Raw genomic sequence first — 22,826 nt, forward strand, 5'->3', positions numbered from 1 at the left:
CGTAATGGGACGCCTTCTTTGTGGACGTTTGGGAGGCCATAGAGACGTGGTGGTGCCGGTGCCCTCGGGTACAGCTTCCTGATGATATCCTTCTCTAGTCCCGAGGTGTTGAGCATACTGACGGTATTGTGGGTCACTGTTGTGGTGGGGTCCTTCCTTAGTCTTTTATAGGCAGGATCTTGCAGGAGGGTGTCAGTTTTCTGCCAATAGTCTTCCAATTTAAGCAGCACCATGGTGTTGCCTTTGTCCGCTGCCAAGACCACTGTGTCCTGGTCCTCCATGAGTGCCTGTAGCACCTTTCATTCTGCCGCCGAAATGTTATTCTTCGGCATCTTTGCTTTGTCTAGTACTCTCCAGACGTCTGTTCTTACTTCTTCTTCAGCTTCTTCAGGTAGTCTCCTTATGGCTTGCTCTACCCCACTTATAATGTCCCGTTTCAGCAGGGTGCTCAGAACTGGGGCAAAGTTTAGGCCCTTGGACAGCACCTCTTGTGTTGGCACATCCAGTTCCTTATTTGTTAGATTAATGACCACCTTGTTGGAAGATGGTTTTTCTTTCTGTTGTCGCACTTCCGGAAGTCGAAGGAATTTCTTGCACTGCCTTTCGGTGGGTTTCTTCTTGGACCATTCGCCTTTGGCAAAGGTATTGCCTTCTATCCAGTCCCAGGTGTCTTATGGGAGACAGGAAGCCAATCGGAGGTCTAGAGAAAGCAGGCTTCTAGCATTCTTGTCGAGTTTCAGTCTTGTGACCATGAAGTGTTCTCATACTAGGGCTGCGCTCGCCCGTCGTAAGATGTGTCTCGTCCTGTTGGTATTGACAGGATGCTGCAAGTTGGTGAACTTAGGCATCACTTCTTTATCCCGACATCGGAGTAAGAAGGCCAACCTGCTGAGCAGCTTTCCCTTCTTGCTCCATAGCTTCTGCAGCGTCTTGTAACTGCGATGTATATCCTCCCCGTAGAGGTATGTCATATGCGAGTGCAGGCTTCCTTGGTGAATTTCATATATGAAGTCTTCACGGGTTGTCAGCCGAGTAGCATCGTCATCTCGTAGGATTCCATCGAAACGTTGCTAAGAGACGACAATGCTACTCAGCTGACAACCTGTAAAGACTTCATATATGAATGCTGGGACATGCAGTGTATAGAAAGAAAACACGCACGGACCTCTATCTTAACGCCAATAGCTGCCACCACCCTGCGCAATGCAATGCTGTACTCAACACCTTAGTGCACAGGGCCAGGTCCATCTGCGATAAGGTAAGTTTGCCAGGAGAATTGCAACATCTAAAGGACACCTTCAAGAAAAATGGATACAGTGAGACAAAAATAAGGAGAGCTCTGAAGACCGACCTCAAGAAGAGAGAAGAGAGACTGGTTGATGACGAAGCAATGGGCTGTGCATCCTTGCCATATGTGGGTCCTCCGACATCCAAGATCGTGAGAATTCTCAAGAAGCATAAAGTGAAGATCGTTTTCCGCCCAGTAGGAAAAATCAAAGACCTTCTCGGTTCAACCGAGGATCCACTAGGTCTGATGGCACCAGGTGTGTACAAGATTGGATGCGAATGTGGCATGCAATATATAGGACAGACGCAGTGTTGCATCTCACAGCGTCGCAGTGAACACATTAGGCATGTACACTTGGGTCAGACCAACAAATATGCTGTGGTAGAACATAGTATTGATGAGAAGTACACCTTCGATTTCTAGGACACAAAGAAAATATGCAGTACAAACGGATTTTGGTACTCAGTAATCAAAGAGTCCATAGAAATACGGTTACATGACCACCTAATCAACCACGACAGTGGCTACCATCTCAGCACGACCTGGGAGCCTGCAATCAGGAAAATCAGAGAAGAACGTACCGTTCCACCAAGGGCCGTGGACAGAGCAGACAGAGACGGATGCCGGGACTTGATCCCCGCACACGCGTTCCCCACACCACTGGCCTATCCACGTGCATCGGGCGATTCCGCGGGCGCGTGATTGGCCAGCCGCGGGAAGCGGAGAGCGGTCCAGCACAGACATAAGCCTGCGACCAATGATATCCCAACACCTGCCCCCCCACCCCACCCCCCTCACCAGTAGTAGTATACTAGCCTTTAGTTGACCTGTACAGATCAACTGAAGAATAGAATACTAGGACTTTCTACTGCAAAAAAAGTGATACATGTAATGTTACATTTGAAATTTGGACATACATTGTATATGTCCATCATATGTGGTAACTTGTGACATCATTTTTCAAGTCCCATTCTTCAGTATTCCCCTTTTTTGAAAGCTGATGAGTTGTATCCCTTTTTTCAGTATTCCAAACTAAATTACCAAACCATGTTTACAGGAATTCGTATCAACTCCAAATTTACAATTGTGTTTACATACAGTGACTGAACAATCTCTTTATATTATTTCCATGGAGTTCACAGAAGAATTTCTTATTTAAGAATTTTTTATACTTGCAATCTAAGAAACTCCTTTACATTGTTACATTTGCATCTAAGAACTCCTTTACTTTGTACCAACAAGCTGGGACCAGATGACCTTTTAGTTTTTGTTTGAAAGCAGACAGTGTTTTTAAGGTCTTGATACTGCTTGGAATTTGTTATATAATATACATCTAGCTATTTTAGGTTATTTGTCACTTAAATCTGTTTGAATACATGTGTTAATTATCTTTACACCTAGAACTGTAGTTAAGTATATTTTTGTTCACCTAAGCTGTACAGTTTATCTTAGGTACATAATTGTTTCGTACATGGACAGACACGCACTGTCAGTATTTGCAATTCTTTGAATTTATTTCTGCAGGACAGGCTTGGTGACAGGTTTCCAATGTTCCTAATCACTTTCTTTTGAGGTTTAAGTACTCTATTTATGTATATATTAACTGCATTACCTGACACATGTATACAATAACAGATATGTGGATAAATTAGACCACAATATATTTTTAGCAGAGCGTCATGATCAACAGTTTGTTACATTTTACTCATGAGAAATATGTTTGTGATAATTTTTGAGCATATTTTGTCTGTATGAGTATCCCATGTCATGAGACTGTCCATCAATCTCAGTAACTTGCTGCAGTAAACTTTAGAAATGCTGGAGTACCCAAGATTGATGTCAAGATCTTCTGCTTTGACCTATTTGCTTATGTTCTCATGTAAGTTGTTTTACCTACATTTATGAAAAGGTTACATCCCTCCCTCCTCCCCGCCAAAAAATTATCTGGGCGCTCAATCCATCTCTAAACATGTTCTGGTTTCACGGTCCTTTGCAAATTTACTTGTGATTAGTAGATACGCGACATCAGCATACACGATCACTGTTTCATTTACAGCTTCTGGCATGTCGGTTACATATAGAATAGAAAGGGTCCCCATGCAGAACCAAGCGGTACACCATGTTTGATCTCTTTGAATGCTGAGAACACATTTTCCAATCTGTTGTCCTTTCTATATTTTATCTCTACGCATTGTTGCCTATTGTTGATAAATGATTTTGTGGGTACACATGCTGTGCCCCCTAGTGCTTACTGCACGGCACACATTACTACATAATTTAAAGAAGAAATGGTTGGGAATGCAATGGAATGGAGCTCTTGTCTTAGTAACATACATGACGGTAGAAATTAAACCACACGATTAATTAAGCACAGACAATACACAATCAAAAACTACTTATAAACTGTCTGACCATCCGTTTACAGCTGTTCATATCCTTTTTGACACAGACTTTATTGTCTCGGTAACTGAAAATGGGCCTACAACGACAAGGTTTTTACATTAAGATAGGTAGCTGCATACTCGAGTCATACCAGTGGGTACACCACTGGTGCTGTTCAGTAAATGAGGTGCCTGCAAGCTGTTTGCTAATTATGATGCAAGGCTCACTCACCGAGATAAATACACGCACTGCCGTTGGGACTCCATCGGGTCGCAGCAATCACAAGTCTTCATACAGCGCTAGGGTTCTCATTAAAAACACTGCACATTCACTGAATTTGGTGGCCGGGGAGCTGGGAGTGGACACAGCTACTCAGTGACCTCGGCAGCCACCGCGTTTATGCCTGGGTCGGTGTGGTGCTGGCATATGTCTGCAGTGGGTGGGTAGTGTCGGGAGACGGTCCGTGCTGCGTGCGGTGTGTGACGGTGGGTCGTGGCCAGCTGGCCAGCGTGTGAGACGCACAGCTGGACCTGCAGCTCAGGGAGGAAGGTGTCACGTGGTGCAGCGACAGATGCGGGAGGCAGACGAGGTAGCACGAGGAGCTCCACTGCGGTGCAGTCTCGCTGGATGCAACGCAGCAGTGGGGAAATAGGGCAAGCAGGGCACATGTGGTTTAACACAAAGCAGAGTGTGCAGGCATCAGTCAGTGGTCCTGCTGTATCTGTCATCTGCTAGATGCCACGGTGTGGGCGTGGTGGCAGGGGTGGGTGTCACTTGTGGGCACTGGAGGTCACATTCTGATTTGGTGCGGTCTGCCGGAGGAGTGGCGCTTGTGGCTTCATCGGTCAGCAGTGGTGAAGCACCGATTCCAAAGTCCCGAAGTCACGTGTAGTGCCTCCAGGGTCAGGTTCTGCACGCTCAGGAATTGCAGCAGAAGGGTTAGCAAATGGGGGCGACGTGGCCGCATCTGGGTTCTAGGTGCTGGTGGTGTCAGGGTGGGAACTGGTGTCAGCAGCAGTGTCCGTGGCATCGGCGGTTCGTAGGGATACCTCAGCTGCCGGTGGTGCGTCTGCATCGTCAGTGCTGAACATGTAAACTGGCTTTACCCTGTCAATGGACACCATACACGGGGCACGTGGAGGTGCACGGTGAATGTTATGTCACTTCGCTGCAGAACAAGGTGTGGACCTGAGTACTGTGGGCAGAGTGGGGGCTGACAGGCATCGATGCTTAGCATTACGTGAGTGCAAGATGTGAGGTGGCAGTGCACAGAACTTTTGTGCTCACCGTGGAGTTCTGGAGGCATTGGCCACAGCCTGGCCATGTAGTCTTGCAGCTGCTGAATGTACACTGGGATACATAATGTATCGGGTAAAGCCTGTGGCTCAATAAAGTCACCTGGCAAATGTTCAAATGTGTGTGAATTCCTAAGGGACCAAACTGCTGAGGTCATCGGTCCCTAGACTCGCACACTACTTAAACTAACTTAATGTTGAGAACAACACTCACACCCGTGCCCGAGGGAGGTCTCGAACCTCTGGCGAAAGGGGAGTCATGTGGCAGGACCGGAGGATGTCCGTATACCGAATCAGTGGGGGATGCCTCCAAGTGGCCTTGTGGGCAGCCTGCAAGCATAACAAGACCAGCAGCAAAGAAGAGGACCATTTGCCATTGCAGTAGGTAAGAGCAGATTTCAACATATGGATGAAGTTGGAGGACAAGGTCCACATTTTGATCTTTATGTAAGGGGGTTAGTGTGGGGTCAGTGGTCTGGGCCTTTGTAAGAGTCTTATAATCTATTGAAGAGCTGAGGGTACAGGAGCAGCTGACAGAATCAGCAACGACCTTGTTGACGCCAGCTACGTGGCGTACATCGTTGGTAAATTGTGCTACGTAATCCTGCTGGCTGTAGCAAAATTTGATCACTGTCTTTCTGACAAAAAACCTTCACGAGTGGCCACTGATCCATAAAAATAGTGAAATGATGCCCCTCAATGGAGGAGCGGAAATGCTTCACTGCCTCGTACGATGCAAGCAGCTGCCAATCGTACCCATTTGGTTGTGGTTCTGACAGTTTGGCGGAAAAGAAAGCCAGCAGCAGCCAAGTGTCCACAATATGCTGCTGGAGGACCACAACAGTCTCGGACTGACTCGCATCAGTGACAGTAGCGAGGGGGGGCGGAACTGTGAGGGTGCGCCACGAGGGCCATCTCGGCAAGGTCGCATTTGGTGCGCTCGAAACTGGCTGTCATTATAGGGTTCTATGGTATGGCTCCATTCCCTTTTGCTTGCTTGCCTTGCAATGAGCAGTGAGTGGTTCCTGAATGACAGCCACATCTTTTAGAAAACAGCGAAAAAAATTGAGCCGTGTGCGGCTTGCGTTGATGCCGTTCATAGCTTGGCATCTTGTAATAGCGACGGTAGCATCTCGTTTTATTAGTGTGCTTACTGGCGCCACCGTGTTTTCTCACCTTTTCTGTCCGTGATTGGCAGCACCAGCGCTCATCGATAGCACATACTGTGGAACCATCTTTGGAGCGGCCTCTCGTATTTCCAGGATGTCGTGTGTCGAGCAAGGGGAGTTGAGTTGGACGGAGCAGCAATGAGGGCCAGACAGCCAGTACTCGCCTGACAGCTGGTGACACACATGCACTGTCCGATGGTAGGATGTGGTCACGAGAGTGCACGATCACGTCACGCATCAGGTTCAGCGCATTGTAGTTGAATGGACCGTGATATTCGAGTAGTGCAACTTTCACTTGTGTGTGTGTGTGTGTGTGTGTGTGTGTGTGTGTGTGTGTGTGTGTGTGTGTGTGTGTGTGTGTGTGTCCGCCCATCGAAGTGACCTCATGGCAATAAGATGTCAGTTGACGATTTGTACTGGGATCTTTCCCGTGCCTGACTTGAATGGGGACAACCGTTGGTTGGTCATTCGATCGGTCGTCACAGCGGACAACATGCATTTGGTCTTCCAATCGCTTCTGGCTTCTTTGTGTTTGTGCCAACTTGTAATTCATCCAAGTTGTTTCACAGTGTCTGGTTTTAGTATTTTTGAGTTGTTGGTGGAATTGTTTTCCCAGATCTGTGTGTATTTTGTGGTTTTCAATGTGCAGTTATTTTATGCCGTCTGCGTACTAGATTTGGAGACAGATGCAAACAGACATCAGTTCGGTTGGGGCACAGCAGCGAGCAGGTCCGTGCAGCGTGAGGGCAAGCCAGGGCCGCTGGCAGGGTACAGCCACCACAGGATCGAGGAGGGGTAGCTGTGAGAGTGACGACTTCGTTGCACACTGAACCCTGGATGTTTAAGTTTAGTGAAGAGTTCACTGCTAATGCAACCTCAACTATTTTTAGATCTCACCTTTGATTGGCGGGTTGTTGCTCCTAGGGCCGCTGAGCCGAGCCTGGCGGCAACGAGTGAAGTGTTTTGAGGCAGTGAAATATTGCAGCCATCTTTCTCTATTTGTTATTCACCACTGAATTTAGTATTATTCTTATTAGTGAAGTGCAACCAGTGGTATTTTCTGCCTTGTGGCCACTAACTCCTCAGTTACCTGCCCTGGAGGTTAGGATACTTTTCTGGCAGTGTATCTTTCCTTGTCATGTTGATGCTGTCTGACATGGCGTGTAGTTCGACAGCCTCTTGTATTCTACTGTGGATATTTTTTGGGAGATCTACCTGGGTTCTAGTGTTTCCTTCAGCCTTGGGTGTTTTCTGAAGACGTAGTGCTGTCTGTCTCTTCACCCTTGCCTAAAAATATTCCATCATTGTTCTGGTGCTCGGATGTTAGGCGGATTGGTTAGTCGGTCGGTCGGCACTTAAGCTGCACCTAGTTTGAGTTGCCATCCTGTTACATGAGGACAACTCTTGGCTGCCTATCTCACCATATCTTATGTTTGAGTTACCTTCCCAGGCCGACTCTTGGAACACTTGATGAGAACCGCTTGTCCTGATTCCTTAGATCATCATGTTTGTTTCAAGGATATTTGTAATTTTCTATTTATTGTTGTTTTGGCCTTCAGCGAAGTAATAATTTCACTTCTTTTATAATAAGCCCTTCAGCCGTGTTAGAGTTTGTTTTAAAACAAAGTATTTATCTTAATATGTGCTATTTGGAATTGTTCTTCTGACTTTTAATTCTGGCCTTCAGCTGTTTGTCGTTTGAGGTGGTTGTTGGTGGCCTTCGGCCCTAAAATTGTGGAATTTTTTTTCTGTGATAAGGCCTTCAGCCATCATACCGTCAATTGTGCTGTTTTAAGAAATTGTCTTAAAATTTTAATTTCTTTTAATAAAGTTTACATTTTTGTTGTGCAATCGAGAGCAACTAATTACGGCCCTGTCCACAATCATAACCTTATCCTGCCCCATCCTGACAACATAACTCTCAAAAAGTTGCCATCCCCAAACACCTGCGTAGTTCCTTGTATGCTGCGGGCTTGGCAACTGCATGGACTTTCTCAGATAGGGGATGCAAGACAAATGTGGATATGTGTTCCAGGAACCCAGTCTCAGCTACCCCAACAAACATTTGTCCACAATTAGGTTGACCTCTGCTCATCCAGGCTGATAAAAACTGCGCTGAGGTATCCATGCAGTTCAGCCAATTTCTGGTAGTAAATAGGAATGTCGTCCAGATAGTTAAAAGAGCCCAGTGTGCTGCAGAGGACATCGTCCAAAAAATGCTGAAATGTTTGTAATTTTGTAATTTATTTGCGTGAAACATGTAATTACATGCATAGCAGTTGGTAGTACAATACAACAGCATACAATCTAATTTTACTTTATAAGTTCCTATTAAGAATGTAGTCCAAATTATTTGCATAATAATACTTTAGATTTTAGTGTCTACAGTAAGCTATGGAAGCACTCCTCAATGATCCACGATTTTAGATGTTTTTTGAATGTCTCTCCAGTTATTACCTTCAGTTCATTTGGCAGTGCATTGAAGTATTTTGCTCCATTAATATATGGACTACTTGCAGTTTTTTTTCAGTCTTCTGTGTATCATATGGTAATTTTGTACTTGTCTAGTATTGTGAACATGAATTTCTGCATTACGACAGGTATATTTCTTATCTTATACAGTTAGTACTATTGTTTCAAACATATACATTGAATAGATAGTCAGAATTTTAAATTCTATAAACAATTCCTTACATTATGTTTGAGCATCTTTTTGCCTAATATTCTCAAAGCTCTTTTCTGGAGTTTAAATACTCGGTCTACATGATTTTTGGAATCCCCACCCCACAGTGCAAGACCATATGCTAGAAATGGATGTATTAAACCAAAATACATCATCCTCATTGTTTGGGTATTGACATATGGAGCTATTCTTCTTAGAACATACAGACTAGATGATTGCCTTGCACATACGTTGTCAATTTGTTGTGTCCATGGTAGTTTGCTATCTATGCATATACCTAGGAATTTACACTCACTGCAGATTTTCCCTATGATATTGCTATCTTGAGAATCAATACAAGTTTGCAAATCACCAACATTGAAGGGGATTCTATTTGTTTTTTGTAAGTTGACTTTTACATTGTCATTTTCAAACTTTTCCTTTGCAATACGTATAAATTCTTTTACCTCTATGCCGAGATTAAGAATATCATTTCCCCAACAAAGGCCTGAAGTGTCATCTGCATACATTGTAATGAAGGTATCATTTTTTACTATCTTTGGGAAGTCATTGACATAACATATAAAGAGGAAGGGACCAATTATCGATCCCTGAGGCACACCAAATTTAATACTCCTGACCCTTGACGTATAATTTTTTAATGTTTCTCCACTATTGTGTGAGATAGAGGTACACTGTCTTCTGTTTTTTAGATATGATGTGATGAGGTGCAATAATTTTCCACTTATACCATCTCTGGCCAGTTTTGACAGAAGTACCTTATGATCAACCCTATCAAAAGCCTTTGATAGGTCTAGGAAAACTCCAGCTACTTGCATGCCTTCACAATTTTGTCAAGAGCTTTCAGCATAAATTGAAATGTTGCAGTCATGGTGCTACGACCACTTCTGAAACTGCTGAAAATCTCCCAGGATGTTGTGCTTATTATAATGCTCTATCGTATATTTCAGAATTATTTCTTCAATTAACCTGCTAAAAACGGAAGTTAAGGCAAGTGGTCTGTAACTTTCTACTAGTTGTTTATCACCTTTTTTGTAGAGAGGTTTAACAATGGCTAATTTTAGTATGTCAGGGAACACTCCATCTTTTAAGACACTATTTATTAGATGCACCAAGAGATACGCTATATTGTTTTTGCACTGTTTAAGTAAAAATGGAGAAATTTCATCCCATCCAGCGGATTTTTTGTTCTGATGAGCAGCAAAATATCCTTGATTTCAAGTTCATGGAGTTGATTAGCTTCAGAATTATCCTCAGCAAGACTTCCAACAGGTACTTTATCTGTGGTACAAAAGTCAGATTCTATGATATCTATGAAATAGTCATTAAAAATGTTAGTGATCTCTTGAGGATTGGTGACATCAATATTGTTATTAGATATCTGTATGTTGATATTACCTTTTAGTTTTCTTTTACTGTCTCTAATTTCATTTACTATTGACCAGCAGGTCTTGGAGATACAATCTGAATTTTGTATTTTCGAGTTAATCTTTTCAGCCTTCAATCTTTTGACTTGCTTGCGAAACTGGTACTTGTATTGTTTGTATTTATCCCTGTGCTCATTGTTTTTGGTCTCTCTTTGTATCATATACATTTCTTCCATTTTTTCTTTCAGTTCTTTGGTAGTACTATCAAATTCCACAGGCCTTGACTGTCTTGCCTTATTCTTATTAATATTTATCTTTCTGATGGGAATAGTATTATTTAGATGATAAGATAATGTATCTAGAAAGTCATCTCATTTATAATTCACTCCTTCAGCTTGGAATACTAGATGCCAAGATTCATGACCAAGGCTCTCTCTCAGATTGGCAATGTTGATAACAGAGAGAGAGTCCTTTTGTATTCATAAATTTTCTTTGGTTGTACATCATTACTGAGGCTGAAAGGCACGAAGGGGCTTTCGAAGAGACAAAAGGGCATAATAATGGCCATCTTCTTGATGTCCTCCGATGCAACCAGAATCTGTGTAAAAGCTTTTGCGCAGTCTACCTAACTGAATATGGCAGAGCCCTAAATTTCGTTACTGTAACTGCACAAAAGCGGAACGATGTAATGGTGATGAATAGTTTGTTTATTCAGGTTCTGGTAATCACCACAAGGGCGCCAAACTTGCTTTTGGCTGGTAGGAGAGGGTGGACATGGCACTGTACCAGTGGCCCTGTGTGGTCACGATATAGTGCACTATGTCACGGTGCACTTCTAGGGGTGCGCCAGAAGCAGGGGGTTGAAGAGTGAAAATTTGGAGGGGAGATTGGCAAAAGGACTGAAGTAGGACAGCTGCTTAACACTGAAGTGTGAGGTGAGGCAGGTAGTGCAGGTTGCAGAACAATGAGACGTGCCGTCAACCAGGCGACGTCTCGCGAGGTTGCGTAGGAGATTGAAGTGGGAAAGAAAATTAATGCTGAGGATGAGGTCGGTGACATCAGCCACAGTGAAATTACAGAGAAACTCCTCACTGAGTCCAAGGTCAACACGACAGGTGCGGGGGCCACAGGTGGGGATGATGGAACCATTTGCGGCAGTGAACAGCGAGGGGGAGTGTGGATTGTGACCGAACGAGTGTGGAAGCCAGCGTGGGAAGATGGCCATAATCGAACCACTGTTGCTGAGGAATAATATAGGTAAAGTGGAGTAATAGTGATCTAATATGAACAGGCACTGTGAAATTGCAGAACAAGCAGGTTCGCTTACCATCAGCAACCAACCGTGTTTGGGCGACATGATCATGGTAGCCAGCAGTTTGTTGCATCACTGCCAATGCGCCCATGGTACCAACGCACAGGGTCAGCATCACATGCCTCTTCCTGCTCCGATGCAGTCCCCAACAATCAATCTTTCCTTCTCATCCCGTACGGCAAGTCCCCCCTGACCCACCGTTCTGGGTGACTTTCCCAAAATCTATCCCTTTTCCTACACCTCTCCAGTCCTTTTCCTTCATCCTTCTTCTTTTCTCTTCAACCCTTCTGCCTGAAGAAGGAGCCACTGGCTACGAGAGCTTGCCAACTACAACAATCTTTATGTGTGTGTTCTGCTGCAGCTTGGTGAGTAATTTTTTTATCTATCCAATTAAATAATTTTATCAATAATTGATTGTTTTCCTGTAGTAATTGATTTATGAGGAATGTGGGAGCCTTACTTATGTATTTACAAATATGATTAATTATATTTATGATTTCTGACTCATCTTTAGGTGATATGAATATATAGTCTGTTACAATCTTGGAGCTCTTTATGTTATTTACTATTTGGATGTTTTGGTTTCTGACCAACCCATCCATTACGTCTATGTACTACTGAATGAAAATACCAGATACTTCATACAGATCATTTAGTCATCTTCCTTTCTTTGTAAATGTGGTATTTACGTGACCTGGCACTTCTGTCTCTCTCCTGCTTGTGTTTGTGTGTTCTCATACAGTTTTGGAGACGTGAAGAAGTTTCAATTTTGTGTTTATAGTATCTGGCATCTTGCTGTAGGCTTTCTTCATGTCTCTGTAGAACTTCCCCTTTGCTAAACATCTACCCTCCTGATAATTTTTATATACTCCTTTTAATCCTTCTCTGTTCTGAATAGTTTTTGCTGTGATCCAGTTTTTACTTACCCTTTTTTGTACTTTCCTAGATACTTACAGAAAGTTAACATTTAAAAAATAATTCACAGTTTCGTCAAAAATTTCCCAGCTCTTTTGTACATTTTTTCACCACAAATCCCTTCCCAGTTTTCTTCCTTTTTTTTCCAGCAAAGCTTCCCAAGTCTTTAGGTAGCCTGGTTTGGTCTATCTTAGTTCTATCACTGTATCTTCTTTGCTCTTCAATTGATTGGCCATAGTGGTCAGCAATTACGTTGTTTACTATTTGTACATTCTACCTGTGCTCAGGTATGTTAGTGCGAACATGATCTACAATTGTGTCTACTATAGCTGTACATCTTGTACTTTTAATGTGTGTCTGTAGGTTGAATGAGCTTAAGATATAAAGGAAGTTTTGGCACAAACATTTTATATCATTGTTTTAGTATTAAAATCACCAACTTACATTACAAAAGTGAATTCTTTGATAATTCTGCCTAGTAGTATTTGAAGCTATCCACTCTCCAGCTTGGTGAGCGAAATATACCCAGCAAAAACATTTTTTCCCTGAAGCCCTGGGAGCTGTATCTGAATGGCAGCAGCTGCTTCAATCAATAGTTCTGCACAGTTAGGTATGTGATACATAGTGAAGCCAATTACATTCCTATGAACATATATAGCTATATCCACATTTTTGCATTCTTCTACAGTAATGGGTCATTTTTATATCCCTTCAGATTATACACCATTTTTTCATTTTCCTTTACTACATGCTCTGACACAATAAAAACATTTGATATATCAGTTGCTAATAATAACATCAATTTCCTCCAATTTATTGGAAGCATATTGCACATTTGGGGAAGTAGTTTAACTTCAGAATCGTTATCAGTTACTTTTCTGTCAACTACATTACCTGACATTTGCTTCTGTAGCCTTCCAAAACACGCAGATCGCACCTTTACACCAGCATCTAAATTATTAATTTTGTCTACCTCCAACTAAAAAATAATTCAACTGTGCATGGCACTATTTTCCTCTGTGCATAGTATTTGACCCTGTTTCTTCTGTTCTGAAGGTCTTCTCTCCTCTTGCTCGTATTGCTGTAGATTCTGTTGAAACTGTAGCTCTTGTAGTTACTGTTGGTGTCTGCTCTCATGTTCCTGGTATTGAAGGCAGCTCAGCTGTTACTGTTGAGAGCGAGGCAGATGGTTCTTCCATTATTGTAGTTTTTGTAGGCTTCACCATTTTATTTAGAACTACTGCTTCTGCTGTTTTTGTTTCTGTGGTCACTTCATCCGGGATTGTGTTTTCTTTATCACTGCATTTCGTATTATGGTTGTTCACTGGTGTTGATGGCAGTTCCTATATACCTCACGGGGATGGCAGGTTTGTATAGACTTTTTTCTTGGCATCTGAATTTTTCTAACTTATGAGTGATTTTTTTGCTGAGTAATTCTTTGCCACTTCTGTTCAGAAGCATTCCATGTTTCATATAACTGCACCTTTGCAGAAAGTCCACACCAAGGAAATGGGCATTTGTGTACATTTCACGGATCTTGTGAAACTGTCTGTCTGTCTTTTTAATTTCAGAATTTACACAGGAAGTAGGCGTGACATAGTGTGTGTGGTATTCCTACTACAATTCTGATGTCCTTGCTTGCACAATGAAGAAATTGCCTTAGATTATGGATTGCAGTTGCCAGTTCATTTCTATAAATATCATTTGCACCCCCAATTAACACAATACTTCTATTTCTGTTATCTGAACTGTCCTGCTCGATGTTTTTGGTAACTTAATGCATGGGTGCATCTAGTTTAACATATCCACACGCTTTCACTTTGAAAAATTTCATAAGATTGTCTCCATGGCTGTCAAAATGAACAGCCATTTCTGCAGGTTTACCATATCCTTGTGAGTTCTTACCTGTGTCTACAAATTTCCGTTGAGTAAAATTCTTCACTTGATGCTTTCCTATAGTTTTAATATTTGTACCTGCATGTAGGTTCTCACAATTGGTAGCAGAACTTATGTTATCTCAAAAAGTCTTCATATCAGACAATCTGTGTGTCACTCTATGTAGGAACATTCTTCTCCCATCAATAAAATGTCTACAGTAAAAAATGGGTAGCTATGTGTAAACAAACACTGATACCATTACATTCCGGCAGTCCTCTGTGTACAATTCTAAAGTTAATAACATGTGCTCTTATCCTTCTGAACTACTGTCAGGAACTTTTTCGCATAATCTCTGGCTAGGAAAGAAGTTCACCACCTCAGTAACAAACTCACACCCAATTTTAATACTGGTACAGCATTACTAGCCATAGGCACGCTGCTAAGAATGGGTTCTTGTTCTTATTCTTTACCTGTCTGTGGATCATTCCTTGCAACGATACTGGACACATTATGTTTACATTAAGCTTACATATACAAAGCGAAAATACAGTGATATCTATCAAAAAGGGGTAGATTTTGGGAAAGTCACCCAGAACTGCGGGTCAGGGGCCCAAAATCTACAACTTTTCCTAGACCTCTCCAGCGTCATTCCATCTCAAATCAACCAACAGTCTGAACCTTGATATCTCAGATTTGGATGAATTTTTTTTTTTCAGGCCATGTACCCACTAACACTAGTTTAAATTTGAAATTTCAAATTTTTCTGACCTTTGGTTTTTGAGTTTCAAGGGTTTAAAAATCAAAAAAATCTCTCGTTTTTGATCAATCGATGATTGTTTTAAAATGCTGTAGCTCAAAAACTGTACAACCTAGAGAGCTCAAACTTGCACCATTGTTTTCCTCTATAAATTCCCTTCAATTCAATATGTAACATAACTATGATACCTAAATCTGAAAATTTTAAACTATACCAAAAAAACATTTTTTTAAATTTCCAAAATACGTACCCTTGGATTTTTTTCTTTTTTTGATAAACATTGTATGTGTTGTCCAGTCTGACTGACTACATGCATGCAAAATTTCAAGATGGGATCTCAATAGGTTCTTGTATAAAATAATATTTTACTACTGCAATATACACTAGTGAGGTGAAGAGCAGACTGTTTCTAGGCTATGAATACTAAGGTAGGCCTGTGTAATTCTAACAAACTTAAATTATTATGTTAGCCTTTTTGTGCAACATTACCCTCTTATTGTTTGTTAATACATTAAATGATATAGTATTGTTTTAATTTGATGTTCATGATTCTTTTAACTATGCGTCAGAAGGAAGTGAACACATTTTAATTGGTAATATACGTGCTACAAGTTAAAATTTTGAATAAAGCCACTCACCTTCATCCTTAGCTGTAAATGGCAGAGATTATCTTTTTCGTGGTTTTCCAGTGTTATTTGTAATCATTTACAACAAGTTCCTTATATTAGAAATTGGCATGTAAGCAATTTCACTTGGGAAAAAGATTAACTTGTTGATATTTGCATGGATAGAACTGTATTCATCCAAATCTGAGAGGTCATGGTTCAAATCATGTAGTACAATTGGTTGATTTGACATGGAATGACCCTCCAGTCCTCTTCTTTCACCTTTCTTCCTTCCCCTTCAACCCTTCTGCCTGAAGAAGGAGCCACTAGCTTTGAAAGCTTGCAAATCAACAACAGTCTTTTACATGTGTGTTCTGCTGCAGCTTAGTAAGTAGATTCTTTATCTATACAGTTAATAATTACACATTTTAAGTGATTCAATACATAGTTTTACATTTGTTGCAGTTTCCCCTTGCAATGTATACTGACACACAATTTTTTTATTATTTCAAGACATTCTTTAACATTGTAAGTGAAAACATTGATCAGATATCTTTTTAATTTTCTTTTGAAACGACACATACTTTCTATCTATATATACTGCGGTAAACTGTCATACTGTATACATGCAGCATTTACAGGATCTTTGTCTGTTAATTTTAGCCTACTACCTTCTATATGATAATCATTTTTTTCTTATTGTATTATGTTAATAATATTCTCCGTTTAGCAATTAGCTATTAAGTAGATAATTGTTTCATATATACTGAAGTACAATAATCTGTATCCCTACCAGAAACAAAAAGGGCATCATTTACATCCAGGAGATCCTGCCCTTCACTTGGAGTTGTGCAACTGGTTAAATACTAATTGACAGTTACACAAATACATTTTATTTACTGATAAGGCACAGTTTACTCAAGATGGTATAAAAAATTTACATAGTGAGCATGTATGATCTATAGCAAACCCACATGTGCAACAGTGCAACACAATTTCCAGCAGCAATTTAGCATAAATGTGTGGTGTGGTGTAATCAACACACACTATATTGGACCACTCATTTTCTCAGGACATCTAACTGGCAAGAGAGCTTGCAAATCCTTCAAGAAGAAATGCCCCACTTGTTCGAAGACGTTACACTTACTATGCGATCGCATATGTATATTCAATATGATATCACACCTCCACATTTCCACCATTGGATTTTTGTGTATGGGGATGGATGAAAGACATAGTTTATCAGAACAAAGTTAATACACGTGAGGCATTACTTGCTCGCACTACGAATGCAACATATTAAACTAAGAAGAACCCTGTGAAACTGAAACGAGCAACAAAATCTGCTCATACATGTGCAGCTAAATGCATTGAACTCAGTGGAGACACTTTTGAACATTTATTGTTAATATACTGTGAAATTGTATGTACACTGTACAAATTCCTTAACACTGAGCTTTGATTTTTCCAGTTTAACATGAATTCACATGTGCTATGGTATTAATAAAAGCAGATTATCTGACACATTCATACAGTTTCAGTTAACATTATTACCATCATTTTTCCAAAATTATATTATCTACAACTTATGATGAAAACTTTGTGCAATTGTCTGGAATTTAAAAAACAAATTGGGCCAAGTACTTAATGAATTAAAAATTTTACAAAATTACTTCTTTGCATCTCTCGATGTTCTGGAAAACTATCGCAGATACATGTCTGTGACATGTTTTATTAGATTCACCAGATCAATAACACAAAACGAATGGAAATCATGCTTCACTTTAACCTCATACAGTTCTGTGATGGCTTCATAGTTGTGAAATTGCTAAATTTCAGGCAGAATCTTTTATTAGCCATAACTAAACATTTGTGGGCCTATGTTTATATGAACTTTTTTCTTTAGTTTTACTTGTAGAATAACATATTAAAATATTTGCAGATCTTTATGAATCACCCGGTATGTTGTTTTGTTTCTGTTTATAAAGTGATTGTTTTCCCTGAAATAATTGTTTCCACTTTTCACATTTATTGAAGCCTTCTCTTGCAGGTCATCTGTTATAGAACTGGTGACAACAAGTATCATCTGCGAACATGACTACACTATCAGATATTGTTTTGGTCAAATCATTGACAAACAGAATGAGAAACAGTGGATCAAGGACAGATCCTTGAGGAACTCCATATTTCACAATTTCAAAATACACGTGTAACATTATTTTTCACCTTTGATTCATTTCTACACGCTGCTTTCTATATTCCGAAACGATTTAGTTGCAAGTATTATGGATTTCAGTTATTGATGTTTTGGTAAATTTGCCCTTCTGAACCCATGTTGTTCATCATTGAGAATACCGGATGTTTGTATAAAATGTAGTATTTTGTCTTTGATTATGATTTCTACTATCTTAGAGAGTACAGATTTAATACTTATACGTCTGTAATTTCTTGGGCCTGTCTTGCAGCCTCCTTCATATATATGAATTACTTTACTCTTTTTTTAGGCATATTGCAAATATTCCTTTTGCTATAAATTAGTTTCTCAGGCAGGCTAGTGGCTTTACTACACATTGTGAACAGCATTTAATTACCTTAGTTTAGTGGACATACCGTATAGTCACACTTTCTTTCTTTTTTCGACTACATATTTTTCTTATAATCTCTGATTCATTAGTTGGGATCATGAATAAGCATTTTGTCCTATACGGAATGTTTGTTGTGTTTATTTTGGAAGTACCGTATAGTTTTGATTTTGTTAATTTTGTCCACAACTTCCGTGTAATGTTTGTTTAAAGTATTGCTGACATCTTGTGCATCACTGAGTTCTCTCCCATTTACCTCAAGTGTTATGTTATTTGTGTTTTCCACACCTAAACCTTTCCTCTCTTCATTTGTGAAAGACCATTGTGATATTTGTTGAGGTTGCTATCTTGTTTTTATAATATGTCGATTTAGTTTCTTTTATCAGTTTGGTGTATGATTTCTTCTTTTCCCTATATGCATCCCTATTTTCTTGGGTTGGCCTTAGCCAACTATTTTCATACATATTTTTCACCTTTCCACTCTTCCTTTTTACCTCTACTGTGATCCAATTCTTAGTATACTTCTCATTTATTTCCCTTCATACTAATGGGCATGCAACATCTATCTAATAGCCTAATGTATTGCAGTATGGGTCCCATACTTTATCTAGGTTTTCTTTTAAGTATACTCCGCTAAAAGTCTTCGGTTTCCAATAGCCTTTGTAGCCTAATTGTGTTTGTTTGCTTCGTTTGTCTAAACTATTTAAATATTTTTTTGTGGCTGTCGTACATATGCTGCTAATTCAACTAATACCAAATACTGGTCTGCAATGGTTGTGTATATGACGTGACTGTCTGCCTGATCTGTGGTATATTAGTAATTACGCGATGTATTAATGTTTCTGTATTTGTAACCCCATCTCATGGGACTGCCTACCGCTAAATTAAGTCCACAAGTTTTAATCAGATTTTGAAAACTCCTTGTATAACAGTTGTCTTTTATCGTGTTAATATTTAGGTCACCAGCTGCTATGATGTAAGAGAATTCCCTGCTAGCCTTATCTAACAGGACTTCTCTTTTAGAAATCCGTTTATCTGACTGTCTGGTGATCTGTAGAGCCCTATTATCACACACTTTTCCCCATTACATGTTGTCTGTACTGCTGCAGCTTCAAACAGCATTTCTGTACAGTTGTCTACTGACCATGGAATGATACCCTCTATTTGCCTGTGTACGGAGACTGTAACTCACGCAAAGTGAATTCACCCAGAGTCGGTCATAAATTTACTTCTCTGTGCTCAATCTATATACCTAAAAGCTTTCATAATAAAAACGTATAATTGGTTGTCGGGCACTCAATTTTAAATCATAAAAGCGTTCTATGATATACACCAGTTTGAGTCATAGAGTTTGACTTGTTACAATATTCAGTGTCTTGCACACAACACTATTCTGACACAGCGATGAAGCTTATCACAAACAAATATCAATAGAAAATAATATTCATGATTTTTTAACCAATGCAATCGGCAACAAGTTGAACCTATCCCATTCTAAAGTAACTACAGTACACTGGCAGTAACGCTGGGGTATTCACGTTAACAATCGGGGCATTTATGTTTGTTTGTCTCTGTGAACAATGCTTGTAATTTGGCTACCTAATGTTGACTTACCTGCAGTTAACCAGGACAGCTAATGAATTGTCCATTTTTTCTATAAAAGGCCACTGAAAACATAAATTAACATCTGTCGCATCCGCAGGGTTCATTTCATATTTTTCCTCCCATCTTTTTAGAGCATCTTTTATCGTCGTTGCTTTTGCCTACACACACAATACGCAATTCATAATTATAAAGTATGTAACATTCTTGTTAGGAATTTAAAAAAATACTTCTCCTCGTACGCACCATTTCTTTTTTCCGTTACTCAGTTGTAGAAAGCGTATCCAACTTAAAAATGCTAGGTAAGGACGGGTACCAACAACAGTTTCCAAAATAACTAATATTATTTTGCGGTTTAAGCGCGTGAAGTTCCGATAAGCATAGCGGTTTATGTTGTTATCACATGCCGTACCCATGACAACTAAATATCGACTAGAAGTGTCTGATAACAGCGATGGAAATTAAAATAGAAGCATTGTGATCTTTTGTAATTATATATATTGTCCATCACAACGGCTTATTGACATTATAAATTCGTCTCCCGCGCCGAGTATTGAGCAATCTAAATCAGTTGCAGTAGACCAACATGCCAATATGCGGAAAAAAAGCCGTACCAGTATAGTTATGTAACTTTCAACGGTATTTCATAATTACAAATATCGACTGTGTAGTAAGCTTTCGCCTGTTTTGTCTGTATATTGATTGGTTGATTGGTATTCACTTGTTTTCGTACTTATGTCAGAATTAAAAATGTCAAATACATTAGTATAGTGTACACAAACGGATAAACATGTAAAAACACTGATGGCCTAAAGTGAAAGGAAAAAAGAATAAAAAAATAACACGCAATTATCCACTAATATGTGGGTAGAATCACGTAAAAAGAAAGTAACATTAACACGTTTGGGGACCTGAATTTCAGACTCACAAAAACTACCGGTGCGGAACAAGGCCGTCATTAATGAACAGATGGGAGAAAAAAAGACGGCAATAAAGTGAAAGTTAACTTGATACGTATATCACTTACTGCCGGACAAGAAGCGCTGTGGCAGTAAGAACCACGTACGTATCGGTACCAAACGGGTAAGGGTGAAAAAGAAGTGTAGCCCGCAAAACTCATTCGTCCATTATTTGAGAATGAGAGCACGTAGCGACTTGTTACAAACTACACACGTTATTTCAGATACTTACGAAACTTTTTGTCCTGACACCCCGCACAAAATGATGAAAGAAGAAATTTATTGCTCACTACATTTTCGCTTTTCATGCAGTAAAACTGCCCCATCAGGCATGGCCTTTTTAGTTATTACCGGTTCCTGCTGTATCACTAGTTCTACTAGCGATACACCAATGAACATATCGAGCCCCGAATCTACGATATTTCCTAACTGGTGCCATAACTTTATAGTGGCGCCCCCCTCCCCCACCTATCCCTCAACCTCGTGCTTTTGAGATAGGCCGTCAAAAATATAAAAAAAAAATCGGTTTTTCAAAATTATATTCATTTTGTAGTGCACATCTTTCTGAAGAGTTTGACATACAGGGTGTCCCACAAGTTTTGTTGACCATAAACAACCTGCTGTCGGTATATTTCTTGATCAGTCCAAGGCCTTTGACATGGTCGACCACAAGCTGCTGCTTGTGAAACTCCATAAGTATGGGATTAGAAGTGTAGTCCACAATTGGTTCCATAGCTACCTTAGTCAAAGAAAGCAATATGTAGAAATAAGAAAATCAGAGACATTCAGACACTGCAGGTCAGATATACTACATACAACAAATGGCGTCCCTCAGGGATCTGTCCTTGGCCCTGTTCTTTTCATATTGTTCATAAATCATCTCCCAGAACACATATCAAATGCCAGCTCCTTTCTGTATGCGGACGACACAGATATCCTGATGACCAGTAGAGGTGACACATTGGAGGATGCAGCTAATGAAACTACTTGACATTTACAATCGTGGTTTGAAGCAAATAGAGTACTCATAAATACTCAAAAAACTGTAAGTATGAACTTCCATACTAAACAAAATCTAACCCCCTTCAATGCAGTTATAGTTATCAGCAAAGATGACATTACGTACAAGCAGGACACCAAATTTCTTGGACTTACCATCAGTAACACACTAAATTGGAAACCACATATTGAGGCATTGTCACAAAAGCTTAGTAAAATCTGCTATCTATTACGATCATTCAAAAACACAGCCAGTGTAGATACCTTGAAGCTGGTGTACCATGCCATGTTTGAGTCTGTCTTGAGCTATGGCCTAATCTTCTGGGGAAAGAGCTCTCATTCTCTCACAATTTTCAGGTTACAAAAACAAGTAGTAAGAATAATGAAATGTAAAAAAAGAACTGAACACTGTAAACCACTATTTCAACAGCTAAAAATCCTGCCACTGCCATGCCTCTATATATTGGAACTAGCTTGTTTTACAGTACAGCACTTGGACGCCCTTCACAGAAATGTAGACCGCCACACACATGACACCAGAAACAAAACACATTTACAAATTATAGCCCACAACACAAAATTATATGCGAATGGGGTTAAATGTATGGGCATTAAAATATACAACCACCTCCCAACAGACATAAAAACAAGCAAAAAACCCAAAAATTATGAGAACTAAATTAAAGGAATTGCTACTAAATCACTGTTTCTATTCCGTACATGAATTTCTTGAAACAAAATTTTAATAACTTGCAATAAGCTGTTTATTCAATTGTAGATGTTTCTACTTAGTAAGATAATTTAATTATTGTATCTTATCTATATTCCGTCTGTATCTCATGTAGGCCTATGTATTCCGCTATGTAAACTATGTACCACAATATTTTAATTACTTGTAATAAGCTGTATATTCACTTGTAGATATTTCTACTTAGTAAGATAATTTAACTATTGTTTGTTACTCATATTCTGTCTGTATCTCATATATGTATTCTGCTATGTGAACTATGTACCACAATATTTTAATTACTTG

The 22,826-nt window shown here is 39.9% G+C and overlaps 1 protein-coding gene across 1 annotated transcript in view; it reads right to left on the minus strand.

Annotated features, from left to right (window-relative positions):
* LOC126460699 (dynein axonemal light chain 1) overlaps positions 1-20,383 on the minus strand; it is a 164,799-nt gene extending 144,416 nt beyond the window's left edge. The window contains exons 1-2 of the mRNA XM_050095935.1: positions 20,082-20,383; positions 19,848-19,996 (exon numbers count right to left, since the gene is read on the minus strand). Coding sequence (XP_049951892.1) covers positions 19,848-19,996; positions 20,082-20,084 — 152 coding nt within the window. The 5' untranslated portion in view covers positions 20,085-20,383. The remainder of the gene's footprint in view (positions 1-19,847; positions 19,997-20,081) is intronic.
* Between the last annotated feature and the right edge of the window lie 2,443 nt (positions 20,384-22,826).

The sequence above is a fragment of the Schistocerca serialis genome, chromosome 1 (genome assembly GCF_023864345.2).
Source record: "Schistocerca serialis cubense isolate TAMUIC-IGC-003099 chromosome 1, iqSchSeri2.2, whole genome shotgun sequence".
Classification (NCBI taxonomy): Eukaryota; Metazoa; Arthropoda; class Insecta; order Orthoptera; family Acrididae; genus Schistocerca; species Schistocerca serialis.